Genomic DNA, 27,125 nt, shown 5'->3' with positions numbered 1-27,125 from the left:
ATTGTTGAGTACGACGTTAAACCCCAAGCACTCACTCACTCCCTGTAATGCACGTGTCATACGTCACTGGTTTACCCACAAAACGTCATGAAAAAAAAAAGACACGAATGAACAACAGACGACACAGCTTTGGCCCTCACACTGCCTTGTCCATATCTGCGTGAACTCGCGGAACCCTTGAAATGCCAACCCGTATTACCAAAAACTGTTTTCCTTTATTGTTATAACCATAACAACACCCTTATATGCGATATCACGTCACCATGGTAACAGTGGTGGATGTTGCTTAATACGAGGTTAAAATTACCTTCAAAAATATTCTGCTCATTGTAGAAGGGTATCTACTTACAGCAGGCAGTTATAATAACCAATGCTGCCTCACTTGAATATTACGCCAAAGACACCGGACATGGCGTTACGTAAAGTAGCTGTACTGCGGACGGCAACCTATGGTACATTTATACCAATTTCCCAGAGAATTGAATTTTGTCAATTTGAAAATCTTACCTGCAACTGGATTCGGATTTGAACCTGGGTCAATTTGTTTACATCAACCCAAATAAATGAAAGACTGACTATTAATGTCACGTTGACAATATTTCAGTTACACCTGGAGAGAACATCTTAGGATCAGGAAACCGTATGGCCTTTCTACATGGAAATGAATGTATCCAATGGACAGGCGCCTATAAAACCTGCTATATGAACAAAACTTAAAATTCAACCCAAATAAAGCATGGTTACATTTACACAAATCTGGTTTATTGATAATGGTTTGAAAGTACAATGTGTAAAAGAAAAAACAAAAAAAAAAAAAAACAAACAAGTTCATCAATAACACAAACTTATGTTTTAATTAGGATAACTGGATATGAGACCATTCCCTAATCTAACATATTATCGTTTTTTGTTTTCAGAAATATCTGAACATCAGACTTTGCTACGGGAGGTTCTGTGATAACAGCATGATAATATAAGCACTCTTTGCGATAATAATAATTTCCACACCAGATAATCCTAACAGCACTATTATCAGTCCGAGTCGTTTTCTTGGTCCTCCAGTTTCCCGATCTTCCTCTTATGACGGCTAATGGCATCCTGAAATTGCACAAGAAGCATTAGGGCAGAAAAACGTTTTGCAACAGGAATTCATGTACTTAAAATACAAAACAAAAAATACTTTAACCTTAGGTATTTTGGATCAGGTGTGGATAAGGGTAATATACATAAAAAATCTGCTTCTTTCGAACTGCGATATTTGTTTAACAATGTAACAAAAGTGTACGGTTTTTAAGCTTTGGGTGGGACACTCTCTCAATACATAATATAGACTTGGTCTAGTGTTTTTCCTTTTTTCTTACTTATTGTTTTTTTTTAATTAAGTGAGTTTAATGGGTATAGGGAACTGGAGCACCCACACTAATTAGACCACAAACCACAATACTTTCCATGTACACGAAACTGACAAACTTTCCTACGTGTGACGTGCGTACACATGCATATGCCAAATTGTTGGAAGGCATGTGATCCTCAACAAACTTCGTGTAAGACAACCTGAATAGCCACGCTCACATTATCAATGGCTTATTTTCATCTAGGTCCCAAGAAATCTTTAAGATTTCCTTTCTGAGGTTAGGACTGAACCCCAACACTATTTGTGTTTAAGGGATTGAAAGACAAGTATCTTAACCCCTTAGCAAGGCAATTAATGCCCCCCACCCCTCAACCTCCACCCAAACCTCTGATGTACAATTATAGAATGATCACACTACCTGATGCATCTTGATCTGCTTGGTATGGAAATCTATTTCATCATGTATACTGTCTTTTAATTTTTCCAACTGCTTGCTTTGCTGTGAAATGAAGAAAAAAAAACATTATCCCTTGCCAGATAATTTAAATTATAATTTGATTCAACATTCACAGGATACATTGTTAACAGCTCTGACTTAAAAAACAAAAACTTATTTTTTTTTTATATAAGCATTTCATTTATTTATATTTACTGATTTGACTGGTACGCCGTACTCAAGAATATTTCACTTGTACGACGATGAGATTTATTTCTATGCTTGTTGCTTAATGCCATACTAATGAATTTTTCACTACCACGATGGCCGCTTTAAAAAATAATGTGAACAGTGTAAACTGGCTGCTGCAAAACCTTCCCTCCTATGACTGGAGGGGAATCAAGCATGAGTCAGACTTGATCTCATAGCAACAGCTTTGGTGAGAGGCTCCTTGGTCATTGTACTGCACTTGCATGATAACCACTGAGCCATTAGACCCCTCAATTAACATTTGATGTTAATTTGACACGTCTCGTATTCAATTATTTGCCAAGAGACTTGGATTTATTTCTTCATTTAGGCCTTAACATAAAGTACATTTTGCGATACTGACTAATGAAAATGTTCAGACAGGTCAACTGTGTGACTGGTTAATTAAGTTGTTCAGAAAGGCCACTTTGTGTTACTGATGGATGAAGTTGTTCAGACAGGCCAACTGTGATATTGACTGAGCAAGTGGTTCAGAAAGGCCAACTGTGTTATTGACTGAGCAAGTGGTTCAGTTGGGTTGCGTTACTGACTGATAAAGTTGTTCCGACAGGCCAACTGTGTCACTGACTGATGAAGTTGTTCAGGCAGGTCATCTTGTGTTAATGACTGATGAAGTGGTTCAGGCAGGTCACCTTGTGTTACTGACAGATGAAGTTGTTCAGGCAGGTCACCTTGTGTTACCAACTGATGAAGTTGTTCAGATAGGCCAACTGTGTTATTGTCTGATGAAGCTGTTCAGACAGGTCACCTTATGTCACTGACTGATGAAGTTGTTCAGACAGGTCATCTTGTGTTAATGACTGATGAAGTGGTTCAGGCAGGTCACCTTGTGTTACTGACTGATGAAGTCGTTCAGATAGGCCAACTGTGTTTTTGACTGATGAAGTGGTTCAGGCAGGTCCCCTTGTGTAACTAACTGATAAAGTTATTTAGGCAGGTCACCTTGTGTTACTGACTGATGAAGTTGTTCACATGTGCCAACTGTGTTACTGACTGATGAAGTGGTTCTGACAGGCCACAATCAGTCAATGGTTCAGATGAGCCAGTTTGTTTGTGGACATATGAAGTGGTTCAGATGGGACATCCTGTGTTACTCACTGATGAAGTGGTTGAGGCAGGTCACCTTGTGTTACTCACTGATGAAGTGGCTCAGATGGGCCACCCTGTGTTACTGATATACGACATGGTTCAGACATGCTGACATACCACTTTGTCTGTTAGTGAACGTTTATGCTGTTGTTCAGATGTGTTAAAAGTGTGCCACATTGTGCTACTGACAGATGACGCACTGTGTCACCTTGTCTGATGTTGCGGTTCAGACGTGTCACCTTGTCTGATGTTGCAGTTCAGTCATGTCACCTTGTCCAATGTTGCTGTTCAGACATGTCACCTTGTCTGATGTTTCAGTTCAGACATGAAACCTTGTCTGATGTTGCAGTTCAGGCATGTCACCTTGTCTGATGTTGTGGTTCAGACATGTCACCTTGTCTGATTATGCGGTTCATACGTGCCACCTTGTCTGATGTTGCGGATGAGACATGTTAACCACGTACCAGTTTCCTGAAGTACTCCTCCTCTCTGGCAGCCTCCATCTTCCCAAAAGAGCCTCCAGCTTCCCTGGAATCATGACAACAGACCCTACACTGTCAGACAGAGTCCTCATCTCAAGGATAACAAAATCTGAGTTTATTTACACTGGATACTGACGGTCTGATGTGACTGTTAGGTTAATAATGATGGTAAAGTGTTGTATTTAGTCTGATCACATAAAGTACAAAAAGCAAAAATCAAAATCTGCCTCAAATGAAAGGCATCAGAGAACTGCATCGAGAAATATTTTACATTACTTATTTACATTTTTTCTACAGAGATTTATGCACTTTGATTTTAGACCCCGGTATTTCGTGGGAAAATTCAGCTAAAAACTGAATATTAGGATTAAAAACACTCAACTCTGTGTTTTCTGGTACAAATACTCAAATTTTTGGATGTAAACTGAATTGCATTCGAAACTATACGCGAGACGATGAACAGATGACTTTGATCGCCATCAGCTGTAGCTGAGACAAGCCGAAGTAGTTATGCATGTATTGAATGTAATTAAATTAACATCAGTCTTTAAATATAAGCAAACTCTGGTCATACAGCTTAGTGGGTATAAAACCGAGTGGAAGATCATCCATATTTTGTTTAATCAATCTTTGGTATGCCAGGAAAGTGAAAGAAAAGTAGATACAACACATGCTGGCTTCCAATGAATATCGCTTTGATACACGCTATCCCACTGGCCGGAGTGTCTCCCGTGGACCAGTGAGGGAGCTTCTTACAAATTAGTTTCTGACCGGCTACAGACGACGATTAAAACCAAAAACAATCCAAAACTAATCATGTTGCTTGACTGCGTTAATCAAGCATGAATGACAGGCTCTGATAAGGGTGAATTTATATTTTACGTTCAGCTGCTCAAAAGGTCACAGGTCACTTAGCCAGTTGATTAAAAGTACTCACTCAACAGTTAAAGGCCCATGTGAAAACAAGTGACACTTTTAGAATACTGCTCATAGTAGGTGCGAATGTCATTTTCTTACACTGATAATCCATCCCCCATTGCTTTCATCTCTGATCTCGATAATGAGGATTAGCCACACCCCAGGAAACAAAGCCACCCTTGATAATACCTGTTTGATGTGCTTGAGTAATTTTTGACATATCATAACTCAGGAAATTAAACAGTTTTAATTTTTTTTTCCAGTATTCCCTTCGTTAATTACGCGAAAAATTATTCCTGCAAATTCATTTTTGAAGTAAATCTGCGAAAACAAAAATACTTCACAGTATATACTTCTGACCAGGATAAGCCTTGTCTTTGTTGTTTGTAGGCCTATATAGGTCCTATGTGTTTATTTTGTATGTAATATTTGTTAGTTCCTTTTTATCTTTCAATATTTATAAAAGCCAACAACTGAACATGCATGGATTATTTCATAATATACCTCTGAGCAGGATAAGCTTTATCTTACCCTATCTTGCACATATTTACTTTTGATATAATGTTGGTTAGTTCCCTTTCTTTCCTTTAACATAACAACCAACAACTGAACATGCATCACCATGGTTTATAACTGTTTTATTATACAATGTATATCTCGGATCAGGACACTGTATTTTAAATGTGTAATAGTATGTGTATCTACCAACAATAAAATTGTGATCAGAAATGAACCTCAAATGAAATTAAACTTTCTCTCTCCATATATACATTTATACCGGTATATGACATACTTTCACATTCACAAAATTACCGGTCGCTAAAGCAGAATTAAACTCAATACCAAGTTATAGTCGGCTTTATTTTAAAATATAAATAAACTCAATCTGGGCCAGAAAAGAGCTCAATTTTGTGTTTCTGGCTGTAAAAATTTGGACTTCTATGAATCCCTGTCCTACATGTTGTAACATGTACAACATGTTGTCTTACCTAATGGAGCCTCCAGAACCACCTCCCTGAAAACATAACCATATGAAAAGAGAACTACATTAGAAAGTCACTCACGGTAACGACCGCGCAAAGATGAACCGCATTAGAAACGTACACATCCATAACTGCTCAAGGATGATCCGCATTAGAAACGTACACATCCATAACCACTCAAGGATGATCAGCATTAGAAACGTACACATCCATAACCACTCAAGGATGATCCGCATTAGAATCGTACACATCCATACCCACTCAAGGACGATCCGCATTAGAAACGTACACATCCATAACCACTCAAGGATGATCCGCATTAGAAACGTACACATCCATAACCACTGAAAGATGATCCGCATTAGAAACGTACACATCCATAACCACTGAAAGATGATCCGCATTAGAAACGTACACATCCATAACCACTCAAGGATGATCTGAATTAGAAACGTACACATCCATAACCACTCAAGGATGATCCGCATTAGAAACGTACACATCCATAACCACTCAAAGATGATCCGCATTAGAAACGTACACATCCATAACCACTCAAGGATGATCCGCATTAGAAACGTACACATCCATAACCACTCAAGGATGATCCGCATTAGAAACGTACACATCCATAACCACTCAAGGATGATCCGCATTAGAAACGTACACATCCATAACCACTCAAGGATGAACTGCATTTCAAACTCACACACGATCCAAACCATCACAAAATGATTCACATTTAAACTTCCACCACATAAAGCACACAAGAAAATGAACAATGTTATTAAAAGTACAAAAACGAACAGCAATATAAGCTAAAATTAGAAATGCTCAACCACACTAGAAACTCACACAAACTCAGACTGCATCACAAGCATCTAAACATTGCCTAGAGAAGGACCCCACTTGTTTATTTGATTGGTGTTTTAGGCCATACTCCCTTTCCCTTATACAACTGTGGCCAGCATTATGGTGGGAGGAAACCATGTATGAACAGCACTGTAATTGACAGCTGCCACATTGGTGAGAGGCTCCAAAGTCTGGGACCAGAAAAATAATAAGAGGGCAACTATTAAACCAGTGACTTACCTTGCCTGCACCTTCTCCCCACTGGCCTGACATGAATCGCACTTGACTGCAATCAACATCACACAAATACATAAGTTTGTTTGCGTAAAACATTAATGCACATAAGTGGATTACCATCAGAAATATACTTCGACTTCCACTGAACTCCTTACACAGTTTCCGAACTGCTAATTTATGAGAAATGAATGTTTTGTTTGGTACTTTTATCCATCGATCTGGTTAGTTGAGAGAAACTGACACTTTATGGGATTACCATTATAAAATTGTATGTGGCAATTGGAATGGGAGACGAAATGACGAAAATTTAATGAACCTGAGGCAAGTGAAGTGCTTATTCGGATTGCATTGCAGTCTGTTTTTCACCAATTCTGAGAACTGCAAAGGTCTCAGAACAGAGATTGAGCAGCCATAATTATAGCGTAGTTACTCGTATACTATATGACTTCGTCTTTTATAGGTCTGACTTCACAAAGAGTCACATTGCTGTCTTACATTATTTCTTTTAAAAAATCATATACCTCTTAACAACAAGAGCATGCAACGAGGATATCGCACAAAACATCATAAATCTGGTAGCTGGGTAAAGCAAAATAGCCAAGGCATGGATCCCAGTCAGTCTTTTCTGGCGTCATAGCAAACCACCGCTGTTTCAAGCTGATGTTTTGAAACAGTCAAATCTGCTATTTTTACCTTAACACACCATGCTTCTCTTACCCACAACATGGCAGAGAGCATAAATTAGCTGTACCAGTTCAGACACCAGCATGCCAACAGGTAAATGGAACATCACATCAACTAAACATTTACAAGCTGTTTCCAGGCTGTTCTGATTATCTGAAAAGCTTTATTCTCACTTTTCCTCAGCAGATAAATTTATAAATACTAAGAGGAAAACTGAATGTTGCCATACATGTACATAAACTGATGCTCCTGGAAAATGGTAGGAGAATACCCATACAACAAGGAACAATTTGCATGTCAAAACAGCTGCGGATCTCTCTGACTGAAGAAAAGGGTGAATATGATTGATAACTCCGCTTTTGGGTTTTACCTTAGTAGTAAATTTACTGTGTTATGGGAAGATATCCTGTGTGTATGCTGTTGTTGTTGAGAGGTATGTGGTCATCAAACTGGACTAATAACATGCCGATATGACTTAAGCTGATGTAAAGTCATATTGCATGGAGTGGTCTAAGGTTTATCCAAATATTTCTCAACCTACCTGTACTGGTCAGTGTACTCGGATTTTAAGTGACTTTTGCTTTAAGTTGTTATGCTTTCTTGCAATGATTAGCCGGATCTGCCCGAGTGTATACTAAATGTACAAGGTCTAATCTGCAATTTACTAGTAGTTTCTATGATCTGATGAAATACAACAATTTTGTATTTGCGTTTGGGCCTATTCTACATTTATAAAAACAACCGTCAACTAAACCAGGACCATTCTACTATTATTCGTTGCCTTCCATCTGGAATAAAATGAAACATGTTATAATGCTCTTAAATGTTTGAACATCTTCTTTCCAAAACTCCGAATTCAATCTTGACCTTGGACTACATCACAAGCTATCATCGTTGTTGTTGTTGCAATTTTCTAGCCAAGCCTTCAGGACAGCCAACAAAAATACGCTTTTGCAATCATGCACGACGACATACAAGTCATCATGCATTTACACTTCAAGTGGTAGCATGACTTGACTTAATGCGTAGTGTTTGTCAGAGAATATTTTACCTGAAAACTGCAGAAACTCCTCTCAACCTAAGTGCCATGCTTCTGTCGTGATGTGATGCGCAGATTTTTCAGCAAGCGGAAATACAGGGGAGATAACTTTGGATTACATGTCCAGGATCTGAATAATCATCTTTGCGCGGACGTGTGCATTTGCAATCTGCACAAAAGATCTAAATTCAGATTAATTTTCCCTTTAAAAATATTTTCATCACCGCATTGCAAAAAAGAAAAAAATATTCATAAGGACTTCCAAGAACTTAAACACGAAAATCAAACGGAAAGAAAATGAAATTTAATTTTCTCCCCAAGACATCACTGGGATATAATTTTTGTTGTTTTTTTTCAGTTTTCTCCTCTGGATATAGTTTTAATGCAGTCGACAGAACATACACTCTAGGCCTGCTTTCTTTTTTGTTGCGGCTTTGTAAACAATTAAAACAGAGCTCTACCCAAACTGCCGAACGTGTGTGAGTTCGAGAATGAGGCTAAGAATTTAAATGATGGTTTTACTAGAATCATATGGGACCTAGACAATGACATTCCCCAGTTTAAGGCAACTTCGACTGATTGAATGTTTGAAACTTTATCATATCTCAGCATGACAGAAGTCGTCGTGGAAAACTTTATCGGTGGGGAGTTTGTCAAATGCGATCGTCTGCTGGACAGTTTCGATCCGTCAACGGGAGAAGTGTGGGCAAAGATACCTGACAGTGGCAGTGGTGAAGTGGACGATGCTATCCGTGCGGCGAAGGATGCATTTCCAGGGTATTATTTAAATGGTTACCCCAAGAGCTGTGACGTGTTAAATGTAGGTCAAGTTTAGCCTGGGTCAGAAGTCATGAAGTTGCTGTAACCCTCCTCCACTCCCCATGCTCCTCTCTAGTCGTCAGGGGGTTGCTAAGGCAGAGAAGTGTGAGATGGTCTTTAGCTTAAGAGGGCTGGTGGTGCTGCAGTTTTCTTAGGGAATATCGTAAATTCCTACAAAAAAAAAAAAACCCAACAAGAAACAAGAATAAAAAAAATTGTGTACCATGTTGGGTGGACAATTAAGGTCAATCAGACCAGATTCCCTTCACCGCATGCACGCCTTGCAATTTACAACTTCAGGAACTCATGATTTCGTTTTTTACCAGAAATTGTTACAAAAAAATGAGGTTATATACCATGAAACATTGCCCAAATAACTTGTTAATTTAGAAGGGAAGTTAGAACTCGATCTTTTATCGTTAAAGGTTAAAAAAAATGTCCTACGTAGGCCTACTGTTTCAGGTGACCTATTAAAAATTTTAGGCAACTATTATGATGGAGCTCATGTCAAGCTCATGTTGGCTTCCTCTCCGCCCGTACGTGGGAAGGTCTACCAGCAACCTTCAGATTGTCATGGATTTCCCCTCCATAATGCTGGTCGCTGTTGTATAAGTGAAATATTCCTCAGAGCCGCAAAAAACACCAATCATATAAATATATAAAATATTTGGAGAAGAGGTACCGTAGAGAAAATCAAGGAAATTAACATTTGTGAAATTGAGAAGTTTCTAGAGGCCTCCGCCTGGTTTCCCTCCACCTGGTTTCCCTCCACCATAATGCTGGCTACCTTATGAGTGGGATATTCTTGAGTATGGCTTAAAGCATCAATCAAATAAATAAATAAATACTTGAGACACTTCGGTGTCCTCCACCATTGCTACACTCAGTTGTATTATAAATGAGTTAATGACATACGTGGGAAGGTCTGCAGCAACCTGCGGATGATCGTGGGTTTTGCCCAGGCTCTGCCCAGTTTCCTCCTACCATAACAGGGTTTACTGGCCGCTGTCATATTAGTGAAATATTGTTGAGTACGACGTAAAACACCAATCAATCAAATAATTGACTATTATAAATCAAAAATTCTTCAGTACAGTGTTAAACTACGCAAATTTATACATGTAAATAGAAAGACAAACGACTCCATATTTTTTTCGTCCAAAGATGGTCAGGAACGCCTCTCAAGCAAAGATCAGCTATAATGATGAAGGTCGCCGACATCCTCGAGTCCAAGCTGGATGAGTTTGCGGAGCTGGAGTCACGTGACCAGGGTAAGCCCGTCTGGTTGGCTAGAGCTGTTGACATCCCACGGGCCATCCTCAACATGAGGTTTTTCGCAACGTCCATGCTTCATGAACTCAATAGGTAATCGAAGGAAACTCTGTCTCTGTGTATAAATACCCTAATTGCTTGACCTTTTCACAAATGAAAAAGGCAACTTTGAGTGCAATTTATGCCCATATTTAATTTGATTTTGGAGACAAAACGACTTTGGTTGAATGGGCCATTTTCAGGGCTTCACAAAAGCTATGATTTTGTCAGTCAACACAGAGTAATGCCTTCCGAATTTACTTGAATAAACACCTTGCAAAGTTGAAGATTTAAAGTACATGTAGGGACCTCTAGTGGCTCAATTGGTAAGTGCGCTAGGGCAACGGAATGACCCAGGAGCCTCTCACCAATGCAGTTGCTTTGAGTTCAAATCCAGCTCATGCTGGCTTCCTCTCCAGCCGTATGTGGGAAGGTCTGCTAGCAACCTGCAGATGGTCATGGGTTTCCTCCTGGTTCTGCCCAGTTTTCTCCCACCATACTGCTGGCCGCCATCGTATAAGTGAAATGTTCTTGAGTACGGCGTAAATCACAAATCAATCAAATAAATAAATAAATAAATAAATAAATAAATAAAGTATATGTACATGTGTTAGTCCAAACTTGTCAATATTATATTGAACCCAAGGAGATACAGTATTCAGAATCAGATTTTGTGACAGTATTCAGTATCAGATTTTGTGACAGTATTCTGTGTCAGATTTTGTGACAGTATACAGTATCAGATTTTGTGACAGTATTCAGTATAAGATTTTGTGACAGTATACAGTATTAGATTTTGTGACAGTATACAGTATCAGATTTTGTGACAGTATACAGTATCAGATTTTGTGACAGTATTCAGTATCAGATTTTGTGACAGTATTCAGTATCAGATTTTGTGACAGTATTCAGTATAAGATTTTGTGACAGTATACAGTATCAGATTTTGTGACAGTATTCTGTGTCAGATTTTGTGACAGTATACAGTATTAGATTTTGTGACAGTATTCAGTATAAGATTTTGTGACAGTATACAGTATTAGATTTTGTGACAGTATTCTGTATCAGATTTTGTGACAGTATACAGTATCAGATTTTGTGACAGTATTCAGTATCAAATTTTGTGACAGTATTCAATATCAGACTTTGTGACAGTATTCTGTATCAGATTTTGTGACAGTATTCTGTGTCAGATTTTGTGACAGTATACAGTATCAGATTTTGTGACAGTATTCAGTATAAGATTTTGTGACAGTATACAGTATTAGATTTTGTGACAGTATTCTGTATCAGATTTTGTGACAGTATACAGTATCAGATTTTGTGACAGTATTCAGTATCAAATTTTGTGACAGTATTCAATATCAGACTTTGTGACAGTATTCTGTATCAGATTTTGTGACAGTATACAGTATCAGATTTTGTGACAGTACTCACTATCAGATTTGTGACAGTGTACAGTATCAGATTTTGTGACAGTGTTCAGTATCAGATTTTGTGACAGTATACAGTATCAGATTTTGTGACAGTATTCAATATCAGATTTGTGACAGTATTCAGTATCAGATTTTGTGACAGATTTTGTTACAGTATTCAGTATCAGATTTTTTTCTTGCACATCCATTGGCCACACCAAGTTTAATTGTTGTTTAAAGGTCAGAATAAGTCTTTTTTCAGTATCTGAGGAAGGTACTATAAAAATAAAACTTGAAATCTTGTGGAAAATGTAGTGTATCTCGGCAATTTTTCTTATTGAAGATATATTTACTTGATCAGAAAGCCTTGAAAAACAGGAAAATCATAAAAACATCAAGGTAGGACAAAATAAAATTGTGTATTTTCAGTGTTATTTTTATCCCGTTATTGGATTTTAGTGAAACAGAAAATTGGTGTCTCTTTAGGCAGCATTACAAATGCTTCCACTGGGCATTGCCTGTAAGATGCTGGCTTTCTACACAAAACCTACATCCATCAGATCTCCAAAATTATCTGACATTCCTGTGATTATAGGGTTTGCAAAATTTTACCAGATCCCAAACCAACATCAAATCATGCTCCGTTTTATATATCTGCTACAGTTACCTGCCCCTGTGAAATATGTTGAGGGCGTCAGTACAGCGGGTCACTTTGTGTGTTACTTCGAGAATCTTAGGGCCCTTACGACCTTGGAAATAACCAGTGAACATTGTGCTTGTGATAAATTGACAGACATAAAAGGTACATGTAAGGAACAGGTGTGACTGCAAACATATTTCTCTGGAGCCCATGCTGACCTATAAATGTACTTGGAAAGTTCTGTCAGCAACCTACTGATGATCGTGGGTTTCCCCCAGGCTATGCCCTGTTTCCTCCCAGAATAACACTGGCCGATGTCTATACAACTGAAATATTCTTAAGTATGGTGTAAAACACCAGTCAGATAAATAAATAAATATCTGATTAGTGTTTTTTGTCTTGAATGTCTTGACAAACTGCTTAATTCGCTGCATCGGATAATGTTAACAGCTCTAGTATTCTGGAGCCGGTAGGAGCCCTCAATTACACCATGCGTTACCCAGTGGGTGTGGCTGGCCTCATCACCCCGTGGAACCTCCCCCTCTATCTCCTCACCTTCAAGGTTGCTCCAGCGATAGCAGCCGGCAACACCGTCGTGGTGAAGCCCAGCGAGATGACCTCTGTGTCAGCCTGGGCATTATGCAAGGTCTTCAAAGATGCAGGTAACTTTGCAAGGCGAAAGTGCTCAGTCTGTTTTGCTCACCTTTTCTACCTTTGAAAAAACTGTGTTCTGAGACACAATTTCAAATTTGCAATGAAACATTTTTGTTCTTACAACATCATGAATAATTGTTGCATGGCCACAGAAATTAGTCACACTTTTGTACCTTCTATTTCATGTCCTCATCTGATTATATTTTGAAAGTATTTTTCTTTATATTTTTACCAGATTTTTACAGATTTTAGACTTGGCCAACTTTCCTTAAGTTTGAGTGTTACACTGTTAGTTTAGCAAGACTAGTATACCTTGTATACAGTTGTGTACCCTATTTCTTCTAATTTTTGGGGCACCTGTTCTGCTCATTTTAGCCAATATATATGTAATTGTAGCCAAAATATTAAGTTTCATGGTTAGACCATCTAATGAACAACATATGTATATCAGTACTCTTCCAAAAGGCTGGTAAACAAATGTAATATTCTGCTTTCAACACAACTAATCTCTGTCTCAAAAATTAAAAGAATTAGGGTATGTAGGTGTGATGCTATTGTTCTATGAAATGTTAAACATCTGTTTTGATTACATTTACCATTATGCTTGGGTATCAAAAAAAAAAATTTCCCCAAAAGTTCTTTGTGACGCCACAGGGGTGCTGTACATTGTCACGTTAAATTCAGGTGTTAATACTTTGCAATAGCCCTTTCATACAACATACTGTGTTGATAGTCTTCCCCCGCTGCCAATGTGTTACTATATATAAGTGGCCAATCGTAGGGCAGATAGCTTTGTAATGTACATGAGGTCACATTCAAGGTATGCAGAATATGTCAGGGAACCAGACTAATGGGCCTATAAGTTTGTAAGAGCTTTGTGATGAAATTGTTGTCATATTTTCAGGTGTGCCTTCAGGTGTGGTGAACATCGTGTTTGGGCGTGGCCAGAGCGCTGGGGAAGCTCTGGTCAAACACCCGGATGTGCCCCTCATCTCCTTTACGGGCGGGACTGTCACTGCAGAGAAACTACGACTGGCAGCTGCCCCGTTCTGCAAGAAAATGTCACTAGAGGTGAGATTTGACTAGTACCTTGCTGGAAGAGAAATCTGGCTTATATTTGGGAATTCTGACCACATTAAGTTTACCTCTGCCAAGTAGGTTATGTTTTTTAGCAAATGTGTGTGTGTCAGCTACTTTAAGGGGTTAAAGCGAAAAAATAGGTCGTCACCAATACATTCAAATTTTTTGCTATTATTTTAGAATAGCCCTAATAATTACCTCTTTAACAAAAATATTTTTGGTTGTGGTCTGGATTGGCATCCATATCCAAGAATTTTTTAAACAGTTCTTAACCATTTCAAGATAGGATAGAAATACAAAACAGTCACCTTGTGTATAACATGGGAATTCCCACATTAATCTATGACAGAGGGTTGCCCTCTCAAAGTACATTTTAGCTGCCTCCATGTACAGGGATGCATCGGTATGGGATTAGATGGGCATTCTCAGAATTAATCCAGAGCATTTCTCCTTAATATCTGATAGTTGCCAAGCATTGGGGTGAATGATTCTGGTGATAGCATTGAGGAAACTTTTGGCCACTTCGTGCCAGATACCTGATAAACCTCCTGGGTTCTGAAGGAATGATTATGGCTTAAGGTACGCCATGTCAGCAGTATGTTAATAGCTTTGCTATTCTGAAGGGTTAGCGGTCGCAGAACTGTTGTCAGAAGCCTTGGTACTTGATAAATTAGGTTTTTTTGAAAGAAAAAAAAAGTTGATGAAGTGGGCATCATTTAGCTGTACATGTGTATATCCAGCACTGTTAATTATGACTCCCTATGTAAATGTGCTTTATTATGGTGAATAGGATTTTTGTCTGAATCAGATTATAATTTTGACTTTTCAGTTAGGAGGTAAAAACGCAGCGGTTATTTTCAAAGATGCAGATTTGGATCAGTGCATTCCTACTACAATCAAGTGAGTTTTAGGGGGCACATACTGCTGAGATAATTCCTCCTCTTCAGGCAAAATACTCCCGTGACCATAACATGCAAGATATGTATACTTCAGCCGATTGCAGCCAATTGCATAAACATATGTTGACGTGTTACCTCCCTTTGATTAGCAAGGTTATATTGACACCCCACCAATGCACAGTGTGCTGACTCCCCATTCGCACAGAGGATACTGACATCGCACTCACATACAGTATACTGAAGCCCCACCCACACAGTGTACTGAATCCACACCCACAGTGTAGTGACATTCCACCCACACACAGTATACTGTCACCCCACTCATACACAGTGTACTGATACCCCACCCTCACACAGTATACTGAAGCCCCACCCACACAGTGTACTGAATCCACACCCACAGTGTAGTGACATTCCACCCACACACAGTATACTGTCACCCCACTCACACACAGTGTACTGATACCCCACCCTCACACAGTATACTGAAGCCCCACCCACACAGTGTACTGAATCCACACCCACAGTGTAGTGACATTCCACCCACACACAGTATACTGTCACCCCACTCACACACAGTGTACTGATACCCCACCCTCACACAGTATACTGAAGCCCCACCCACACAGTGTACTGAATCCACACCCACAATGTAGTGACATTCCACATAACACTGACACCAGACCCATCCACAGTATACCGACATCTCACTTAGCCACAGTATACTGATATCTCACCTAGCCACTGTATATGGACACCCCACCGAGACACTGTATAAGAAAACCCACTCAGCCACTGTATAAGGAAACCCCACCCAACCACAGCGTACTGACACCTCAACTATACACAGTATGCTAACACTCCAACCAGCAACTCTGCACGAATACTCTCACCCATCCACAGTAATCTGACACGCACCCAACCACAGTATACTGACACCCCAACAAGACACAGTATACTGATGCCCCACCCAGCCACTGCATACTGACACTCCAGCCAGCCACAGTATACTGACACCCCACCCACCCACAGCATACTGACACCCCACCCATCCACAGTTAACTGACACCAGATGTGACACCCCACCCAGCCCTAGTATATTAACATTGCTGCTTTTAAACTTCCGTCTCACCATTTTCTTTGATATCGATAGAAGCCTGTCAGTGGCATTTCATGAAACCAGAGTACCTTTGTTCCTATATTCAGAATGAATTTGTTTCCCTTTGAATGATGATCTAATATTTATGTGTTTCAGGTCATCTTTCATCAACCAGGGGGAAGTTTGCCTCTGTACAAGTCGTATATTTGTCCAGCAGGAGATTTACAAGACATTCGTTGAAAAGTTTGTGACAGCTGCTAGGTGTGGAATTCAAGACTAGTCGATCAACTTTGAAACCTTTTAAAGGACTTTCCAGAGCTTAAATTTAAAAAGGCTGTGCATTGCTGCTTGAAGTTTTACTGCCTATAATTTATTTATTTTATTGGTGTTTAACGCCATACTCAAGAATATTTCACTTATACCATGGCGACAAGCATTATGGTGGGAGGGAACCGAGCACAGCCCAGTGGAAACCCACGACCATCCGCAGGTTGCTAATAGACTTTCCCACCTACGGCCAGAGAGGAAGCCAGCATGAGCTGGACTTGAACTCACAGTGACCGCACTGGTGAGAGGCTCCTGGGTCATTGCGCTGCGCTATACTGCCTATGAAGAAATGCTTACAGGTGATCGAATATGGCTTTCTTAATTTCCAAAATAAGATTTTTTTTTTTTTTTGATTGGTGTTTTACGCCGTACTCAAGAATATTTCACTTATACGACGGCGGCCAGCATTATGGTGGGTGGAAACCGGGCAGAGCCCGGGGGAAACCCACGACCATCCGCAGGTTGCTGGCAGACCTTCCCACTTACGGCCGGAGAGGAAGCCAGCATGAGCTGGACTTGAACTCACAGCGACCGCATTGGTGAGAGGCTCCTGGGTCATTACGCTGCGCTAGCGCGCTAACCGACTGAGCCACGGAGGCCCCCTCCAAAATAAGAGGTGACTATCAGTATCTGTGTAGTTTTATCTTTGGTGTACTGCAAGTTTTCATGCTCCAAATATCTCTGGGACCCAATTTAACTGTGGATTTCACTGCAGAAGTAAATGACATCTAGCAATAGTTTTCATATTACAGCTGCCGTCTACTTTTGGACCCTTTGCAAACTCTTGTTGGCTGAAACATTGTATGGAGTTGCAGCTGTCAATCTTCTAGGTTCAAATCCAGCTTATACTTGTTTTTCTAGGGCTTTATTAAAGTTAAGAGGTTTGTATAAAAGTACCTGGCAAAGACTGATGGTCAGTTTACTCAGGTTCTTCCAACCCGTAAAACTGAATGACATCATGCACATGTGAACAATTGTGGAGTATGGTATTAACCACCAGGCAAATAAATAAGTAGGCCGAAATTATGAAAAGTGCATGATATGTTGAACTCTTGGAACTCTTTTCCAAAGGAACTACAATAATACACCACATTTTACAGATTTGCAGCTTTTGTTATGAAATTTACGAACTGGTTGCAGGTATGCATGTACATATACATACCCGTGTCTGTAAATTGTTACCGCATTCTTGATGTTCTCTGATGAAGCCCATTGGTGAGTTCCAGCTGCAGAAATTGCTCAACATGTATCCAGTGTTTTGTGTATTAAATCCACCTTACCTGGATGGCTCAGAGCATTCGTTCATTGACTGTGTGATATGATCTGCAGGGCCATCAAAGTGGGGGATCCCAGGAAAGCTGAGTCATGGATGGGTGCCCTAATCAGCAAAGATCACCTGGCTAAGGTCAAAGGTTATGTGGAGGTAGCCAGAGCGGAAGGAGCCACCATTTTGTGTGGAGACGGTGTAGAAGAATTAGAACTGGAGGAGAGGAATCGACATGTGAGATTTGGAGATATTCTGCTACATCTATTTTCTGGTTCAACTGACTGTTAGTATACGAGATTTGACCTCCAGGTCATAGGGTGAAAATATCAGGTGTGAATGAGATTAATGCGATAGATTCACAAATGTAACTTTCACGCTCACACAATACCTGTAGTACCTGGATATTGTCATAGTTATTTCAGTTTTGGCTCATTGGTTCAAACCGTCATGAGACTGCGTCAGGTACGTGACAAAAGGTGGTGCTTCATTCATTCATAAATCTGTTTGAGAGGCCTTGATAATAAACAGTCCCTGGTGATCAGGTGTGGCAGGTTACGCAGTCTAACACTTGTTTAAGACCACTTGTTTTCCCTCAGTACAGTGTGCATATCTGTGGTTGTAGGTAAGCTGTGGCTGGTGGTTTACCCCGTGCATTCCGGTTTTCTCCACCCATAAAACTGACAGTCATCGTATTCTTGAATATAGTGTTAAACAACAATTAAATAAATAAATAAATACACAAAGTGAGCTGTGGTGGAAGCTTGTTTATCTTCATTGTTTGACAGGGCTATTTTATGAGGCCAACAGTCATAACTGATGTGAAAGATGATTCTCGTTTGATGAAAGAGGAAATATTTGGGCCAGTCACTTGTATTGTCCCTTTTCAGACGGAGGAAGAGGTATACTGATCATTCTTATTTCTGGGATAGATATTAGTTGTGCTGAAAGCTAAAAATTGCAATTCTATGCCAGTACTCTTGGAAAAGTAAAGAAATGGGTATGTTGTTTATTAGATGGAATAATAATGTGAGAAAAGAGAAACTGTGTATTCCTGTTACAGTTACATTATATTGGCTAAAAACAGCAGTCCAAATGTCCTAAATGTGGCTCAGGTAATGGTTTAATTGGTATTTGTTATAGCTGAGATTTTAGATCTGAAAATTGGCTGAGACCAGTCCGAGTTTTGAACTGGCAATCTCATATGTCCCACATTATTGTTTCAGAGTAGAAATCTGGAGTGACATTGTGTTTTTACTTGACTAGGTCATTCGACGAGCCAATGACGTGAAGTACGGTTTGTGTGCCACAGTGTGGACGAAGGACAGTCGCTGTTTACATCACGTGTCTCAGAAACTACAGGTATACATGTATATAACAATACCAGAATTTTGTTTGTCTAATATTTATCACAGTTAATTTGTGTGAGTGTAAAAGACGACAAATCAGTAGACAAAAATGTGAATTGAAACCTTGTGATTTACTCACTAATGCCAGACTGTTGTACATGTTTTGAAACATGACCCTTGAGCTTGATTATGGGGCCTCCGTGGCTAGTTGGTTAAGAGTCTAGGATTCTCTCACCAATGCGGTTGCTGTGAGTTCAAGTCCAGCTCATGCTGACTTCCTCTTCGACCGTGGGAAGGTCTGTCAGCAACCTGCAGATGGTCATGGGTTTCTCCTGGGCTCTCTCAGGTTTCCTCCCACCATAATGCTGGCCGCTGTTGTATAAGTGAAATATTTTTGAGTAAGGCGTAAAACACCAGTCAAGCAAATAATCAAATAAATAAATAAATTGAGCTGGATTATCTCAGCTAGTAGAATTAGGGTTGGCGTATGTGCAAGTACAGTGGTAAATGTGTGATGTTGTTTGAAAAACTACTGCTGAGAATAGAATATTGTCATTGTGTAACAATCTGTGTGATAATACAAGTGCAATAATGTACATGTACCTATGATAGTTCATGTGTGATATGAATGTATCTGTGATAATTTGTGTGGTAAAACACCTGTGATAATTTGTGTGTGATAATGCATGTGTCTTTTCGTTTCTAGGTGGGGACAGTGTGGGCAAATTGCTGGCTGGTACGAGACCTGAACATGCCATTTGGAGGAACAAAATCTTCAGGGTTAGGACGAGAAGGTGCTAAGGAGTCACTGGAGTTTTACACCGAAGTGAAAACAATTTGCCTAAAGCTTTAGCATCATCCAGCATACTGTATATGTCAGACCTGTCAGTGAAATCTCACGTGATTAAGGGGTCAGATCTTCAAATGTTCTGCATATTCTCCGTAAACAAACAGGCGATCTGATTCTCATTTACTGACAGTCAGAGAACAGACAACAGATATGCAGACACAATCAGGCATATAGAACTTCACACAGAAGACAGACAAACAGACATATAGAACTTCACACAGAAGACAGACAAACAGACATGGAACTTCACACAGAAGACAGACAAACAGGCAGACACATACAGACACAATCTAACGGACAGAGGGACAGACAGAGAACAGACACCGAAATAGACAGACACCTAGACACAATCAGGCAAATGGAATATCACACAGAAGACACACAAACAAACAGACACAATCCAACAGACATACTGATGGACAGACAGGGAACAGACACTGAAATAAACAGACATGCAGACACAATCAGACCTATAGAACATCACACAGAAGAAACACAAATGAACAGACACATACAGACACAATCTAACAGACATAGCGACAGACAGAGAACAGACACTGAAATAGACAGGTGCATGCAGACACAATCTAACAGACCAACGGACAGACATACAGACACAATCAGACATGGACATATAGGCCGTCACACAGAGACAGATAGACAGATGAACAGACGCATGTATAATCTAACAGATATAGACAAGTTGACTGGCAGACAGGTGTAAAGACAGTAAGACAGACCACCTAGTTTTCTTTCAGATATTTTACACAAGAATGGTCAGTGCCATGACCTGTTCTGAAATCTTTGCCATGCTGTCTTTTGTAATGAGCTTACAGTCCAGTAACCTTCCAGAGCTTGGCAAGGGAGGTAACTTTTCCTGCGTAGAGTAGGTAAATTGGTCCTAAGCTGTGTGAAGTCCATTATCTCTTGTTCATTCCTCCCGTTGCAATAATATTCTTTTGGTGGCAAAACTGGCAACATACTTCTGATTCATTGCGTATTCATTGAGTCGCCATTGTGCAGGAAAATTTGTCCTGTGCATTATGTATGGTTATCTTAATATGTTATAGAACAAACGATTGAGTGCATTGTAAGAATTTTGTTTCCATGGTAACCAAGATGTCATGTTAGAGTTATAATAACCTGTGCAATTTTAGTAGGCTTTCTTGTAGGCCCGATTATGATTTTCATATTGTTCATTAAGGTATACACGTATTAGCCTTATTCACTAAAATAAATAATACTAGTATTATATAATAATAATAATAATAATAATCATATTGCTAGTTTATTATTATTTAGCGCATTACCTGATGTCCACATACATTTAGGAGGTGACATGGACTGAAGGTCACAAACCAGATATATGATACCTTGAATTTTAAGAAAACCTACGCTTAATTCTTCAAGTATCTTCAACAGCCTCTGCAACCAGTATTTTTAAACATTCTAAGAGAACTTTGGGGTGTTGAGAAAAAATTTCTCTTTACAGTTTTAAGAAGCTTGCATCTTCATTGAGACAAACTAGTCGTTTTTAGCATCATTTTGTAATAATTGTTTTCATAAACTCCTGTGAAAACTGCGTTTGAGTGGTTGCAAAGGTGATAATTTACAGTACGTATGTACATGTACATGTTCTAATCAATGCATACATGTAAGCTGGTATAAAGTTATCATTAGGGTCATTTATGCCTGGCCGGCTGTACATTGGAAGGTCTGTCAGCCACCTGCAGATGGTCATGAGTTTCCCCCAGGCTCTGCGGTTTCCTCCCACTGTAATGCTGGTCGCCGTCGTATAAGTGGAATATTTTTGAGTACGGCATGAAACACCAATCAAATGAATAAATAAATAAATCATTTGTGCCTGGAAATTTTTGTTGGTGCTAGTGCTAAATGTTACATTTTGCATGTTGATCCATGGAAAAAATGGAAAATGGAAATTGTGTTATGTTTAGGTGTGAAGGTGACAATCTGATTTGATGTTTTTCTTTTTGTTGATATGCATTTATGATATATCGTCTTTTTTTTTTAAACTTTGTTTGGCCACACCAAGTTTAATTGTTGTTATACAGGCAGAATATATCTTTTATGAGTGTCGGGTGGAAGATAAAAAAAATAATTTGTGGAAAGTGAGGACTATCCCTGGTAATTATTCCTGTTCATGACATGTTTAACAAGGTCAGGACGGACTTGAAAAAGGAACATTTAAAAAAAAACATCATTCAAGCTCGGACAAAATGAAAAGATAGCTTTTCAGTTTTATATTTATTTCATTCTTTGATATTTTAGTGTCGGCTCGCTCGTGAAACATAAAAAAAAATAGGCCTGCTCTGAATTAACTGAACGAGAGATTAGCTTTTAGGGCGTGAAACTACGAGAAGTATGTGGGACCTCGCCTACGAAAGCAGGCCGTATGTAGTTGGGGGAGGACAGTCAAACATTTTCTAGGCAACAAAAAGTGAAAAAAAACGGGTATCAGTCTTTGTGAGTTGCAGAGAGTTCTTGAATGAAGTCCATGTTTTGCAGCTTTTGATTTCACCTATGTTGTCTATTATTTAATTACAGACAACATTTTAAAATTACTTCCAAATGGATTAAAACATATGTTTTAATGTTTATACTGGGCTTTCTGAAGAAGCTTGCAAAATTAAACTCTGTCTAAAAGCTAGATCTTCAACTAGCTTATACCATTCTAACTACAAAACTTACCACTAGCCAATTTTTGAGGTCCCACCTAACCACAGTTTACTCCTAAAAACACACCTTTAAGATGGGAGAATGACCTCAAGGGAGTTAATTCCGTGCAGCCCTATTGGTGTTGCGTTAGCATTTTATAATTGTAATAGATCATGTGATCATCCACATGTCCTTGTCACTATAAAATGCGCTACACAAATGTTGTAGTGTTCATTTGGGGAAATTAGACTGTTCTGATCACCTTCTGTTTAACAGAATGTGGAGACCACTGCCTAACACTGCCCACCTCAAAGATCCCATGTGTCTAAGAGTACCCGCAGTTCCTCATTGTAATGCTATGTAAGCTACATTCTAGTCAGTCTTGAAGTGTGGGTCCATTGTGGTTTAATTACCCAATTCTTCAACAATCTCAACCACCTACTGTATGCAAACAATATTTTGAAATATTCCTAGAGAGCTATGAAGTGTAGTGAAATAATTCGCACAGTTTTGTATCTTAAATGGCACGAGCAATTCATTTTTAGCATCTTGATTTTCAGAATAATTGTATGCATAAATTCCACTGAAAAAAGTGCTTTAGTAGTTTTAAAAGGTTGGAAGATTTACAGTATGTTTGTTACACAGTTCATTACAGTTTGCATAGTATTACATACACATGCATTCATGATTTTTGTATTGTTTATTATATACACTTGAACTTTTTAGTCTTGTATAAAATAAAATTTATTTTTGTATTCATTGGTTGTTTTTCTGTTTGCTGTATTTGCCATTTTGAACAGTGATGTAAATTGAATCACAATATCAACATCTGATCTTAGATTCTCCTCATTCACTGACTTAGCTTATCATTACTTGTATAGACTCCATTTCACTGATCAAAGCAGAAGATAGGAGAATGATTTCTTTACAATGGACCTTTCAGAACTGTCAATCGAGAACACGCAATTGACCAATCGCAAGCAGTATTGTTGCAAATTGGTCAACGTGATGCCCCACACATTGGTTACAAATGTTCAATCTTTCTGTTACATCATGATTTTTGGTGACAGCATTTGTAACGGTGCGAAACCTCTGTAATGGCGAATGCGTATTGCGATCATTTAGTAAGCATGAATGATAGTTTTTGGTTTGGGTTTTGTATAATGCTGAAATTCAAGTGATCAGCTTTATTGGTGGAGGAAACAAACATGTCCACATTCCCTTGGCAAGTACATGTAAATGTAACTGATGAAGTAACCATGTGACACTCAGACAATGTGTTAAGTATGCAGCTGGAAGGCTGCAGTATACCATGCGACACTCAGATGGTGTGTTAAGTGTGCAGGTAAAAGGCTGAAGAATACCGTGCAACACTTGGTGTATTAAGTATGCAGGTGGAAGGCTGCATTATACCATGTGACACTCAGACAATGTGTTAAGTATGCAGCTGGAAGGCTGCAGTATACCATGCGACACTCAGATGGTGTGTTACGTGTGCAGGTAAAAGGCTGAAGAATACCGTGCAACACTTGGTGTATTAAGTGTGCAGGTGGAAGGCTGCATTATACCATGCGACACTCGGAGTATTAAGTGTGCAGCTGGAAGGCTGCAGTATACCATGCGACACTCAGTGTATTAAGAACGCAGCTGGAAGGCAGGAATCTTGAACGAACATCATGTAAGACTACATGAATGGACTAACGTTCCATGGACAACTTCTTGACTAATTATTTATTTATTTATTTCATTGGTGTTGTACGCCGTACTCAAGAATATTTCACTTATATGACGGCGACCAGCATTATGGTGGGTGGAAACCGGGCACAGCCCGAGGGGAAACCCACGACCACCTGCAAACCTTGCTGGTAAACCTTCCACGTCAACCGGAGAGGAAGCCAGTGTGAGCTGGACTTGAATTCACAGCGACCGCATTGGTGAGAGACTCCTGGGTTGTTACGTTGCGCTAGTGCGCTAACCGATTGAGCCACGAAGGCCCCCTTGACTAATTAGATAAGCCTAATAACCTCTAACTATGTGCTCACATTTATCAATCCAGGTCCTAGGCCATGTCATTCATGTAAAATGAAACCAAAACACTGAAATTCACCAATGCTGTGAGATGAAACAAAGAATGCAGGTCAATTCGTCTAGTGTAGATACCAATTGGATATATCTTTATTCAAATAGGCAACATTGTTGAAATCTTTACACACCGTAACATTCTACAATATTCAGTAACATTCAGATCCCGACTTTAATTAAGCCACTGGGGGACAGCCATAATGTAACAGACAAATCACCCAAGAGCTACCATTCTTGGGGGAGTCAACCCATAAAGGCAATAAAATAAAATTATACATATTTCTGAAAAAAAAAAAAAGACAGAAAAAAAAAAGTTATTTTAACACAATCAAAACAATTTTTTTCTACTCTTAAAAGAATCACAGCATTTTGGTGACAACAAGCACTGAGTAGACAATAGACAAATACATGTAGGTCTAATTTAACAACATTAAGACTAAATTACTGAGTAAATCACCGATTTGGAGGCGTATGCACAGCAACTCCATGCCCGATTTGACTGTGGCTACTAACAAAACAAAAGAACTGCTTAATTATGTTACAAATACTCAGCACAATACATCACAGGCCTTCAGGGATATGTTTAAAAGTTAAGCCTAACCGTTGTCTGGCAAGAGCCCTTAAAAATGAAAGTGAAAGTAAATTGTCAGATGTACGTGTAACTGAAAGTGAAAATGAACACAAACTGAACCACATAATACTGAGCCACAGCTGCTTTGTTGGTTAGTATATGCAATAATGAAGTCAACTAAAACACGCCATAAAAGTCATTAAATTAAAATTGATAAACTAGTCTCAGTCTGATCCACATTTAAAAAATAATTGCCATAATTGAGAACACAGCTGTCCTTCTTGAATACAATCCAGCTTATATCATTACTCTTTCTGAACAATATTGCAGGTTACCGCATTCAAATGCATACATAATCATTTACGTGTTCTTTTAGTTCAAGTTAAGAATAAGAAAAAGTTAAAACAAGAGATAACAATGTCATATAAAACGTGCAAATCTAACAGTTTGATCATTATTTGAAATTTTACTCTTTTTTTAGTACCGCATGTATTTAAACATCTTCTTGCATTTAGGGTTTACCAAGTACATGAAGGATATTAAAAGCAATGCACATGTTCTCAACAAGCATTCACTACCCTCACTGTTAATTGTTTGGTGACCAGCAAGTTATGCATTTATAATAAAATTAAACCTTACATAACAAACACATTTCTCTTTTTTTTTTTTGCAAGTATTCTAAGGAAGTAGGTATGAAACCTTTGAAAACTTGTTGAGAAAACGCCACTATGACTAGTCTTTTACAGGTCACATGATTTACCATGCAGCAGATTCTTGTGCTAAACATTGGATGGAACCACACTGGGTTTTGAACAGAAGACCTTCATGTCACACCACGCGGATTAAGAGATTTATACTTATGTGAAAGTGGTAAGCTTTATAGTTGAAGGAAAAAATGAAATACTTGGGGGGAAATAATGTCACCGGCAGGTACCGGACTAACATTCTAAAATTACAGCCAAACCTGCAGTTTTTGGACTTGAACCTGTAACCTAACACATTTTAATGGTGGTTACTAAAGTGTGGGACATTGAGGGCACCAAATTAGAACAGATTCTGGCTTAAATGGTTAATATATTATGCTGACCTTTACACGCCAGATCTCTAGTTTAAACTTCATACAGTCTTCCCCAATTTTCAGCACTAAATCTGCATGCTACAGTACACCAAAGCACTCAAATTTCAAATAATGGAAAGACTGTACAGTTAGCCATGAAGTGCCCCTTTTCTTCACATAGCTTGTTAAAAAAGTCTACATACAATAATATAATTAAATACATTTTTATCCTGATAAAGCAAGAAGAGGTAAAACTTTTAGCATGTTCAGGAAACATCCAGTGGGTTTCTTCTCCTCTGAACACATATTACAAACTAGGAAATCTCCCCCCCCCCTCCCCTCCACCAAAAAAATTAAAAAAGAAACATAAAATTCAACAACTTTACATCATCCTTATTATTGTAGTCATGATAAAAGACCATAAAGTAAAAACAGCTTGTAGACTTTTCCTATCAAGAGTAAAAGTAAAGTCAAAATTTGTCTCGTATATTAAAGTGCTATTGCGCATAATACTAAAAGGATGTGAAAATGCCGTTCATAAAACTCACTTCAGCCCCTCACTTATGCATCTGTACACAGTTAAAAATACCCCAAACACATAAAATTACAGGAGCTCGTATTTTGTATCAAATGTTTACAACACAGTTGAGTAAAAAACACATGTAAGTTTTTCACAGTTGTACACATG

At 38.8% G+C, this 27,125-nt stretch overlaps 2 protein-coding genes across 2 annotated transcripts; one reads left to right on the top strand and one right to left on the bottom strand.

The window, feature by feature from the left end:
- Positions 1–831: 831 nt before the first annotated feature.
- Positions 832–8,441, bottom strand: LOC135464067 (ATPase inhibitor mai-2, mitochondrial-like). Its single transcript, XM_064741550.1, has 6 exons — positions 8,357–8,441; positions 6,625–6,670; positions 5,539–5,564; positions 3,614–3,677; positions 1,773–1,853; positions 832–1,098 (listed from the first exon to the last, which is right to left on the bottom strand). The coding sequence occupies exons 1-6, from the start codon at positions 8,392–8,394 to the stop codon at positions 1,033–1,035; spliced, it is 321 nt and encodes a 106-aa protein (XP_064597620.1). The 5' UTR covers positions 8,395–8,441; the 3' UTR covers positions 832–1,032.
- A 274-nt stretch (positions 8,442–8,715) lies between these two features.
- LOC135463679 (2-aminomuconic semialdehyde dehydrogenase-like) lies at positions 8,716–23,480 on the top strand. Its single transcript, XM_064741059.1, has 10 exons — positions 8,716–9,121; positions 10,328–10,528; positions 12,980–13,191; positions 14,088–14,254; positions 15,093–15,163; positions 16,418–16,522; positions 17,918–18,089; positions 18,641–18,754; positions 19,119–19,214; positions 19,908–23,480. The coding sequence occupies exons 1-10, from the start codon at positions 8,928–8,930 to the stop codon at positions 20,052–20,054; spliced, it is 1,479 nt and encodes a 492-aa protein (XP_064597129.1). The 5' UTR covers positions 8,716–8,927; the 3' UTR covers positions 20,055–23,480.
- Positions 23,481–27,125: the final 3,645 nt, after the last annotated feature.

This window comes from Liolophura sinensis, chromosome 3, assembly GCF_032854445.1.
Source record: "Liolophura sinensis isolate JHLJ2023 chromosome 3, CUHK_Ljap_v2, whole genome shotgun sequence".
Taxonomy (NCBI): Eukaryota; Metazoa; Mollusca; class Polyplacophora; order Chitonida; family Chitonidae; genus Liolophura; species Liolophura sinensis.
Note: the sequence above shows the minus strand (reverse complement) of the source record. Positions and strands in the feature narration are given on the sequence as shown.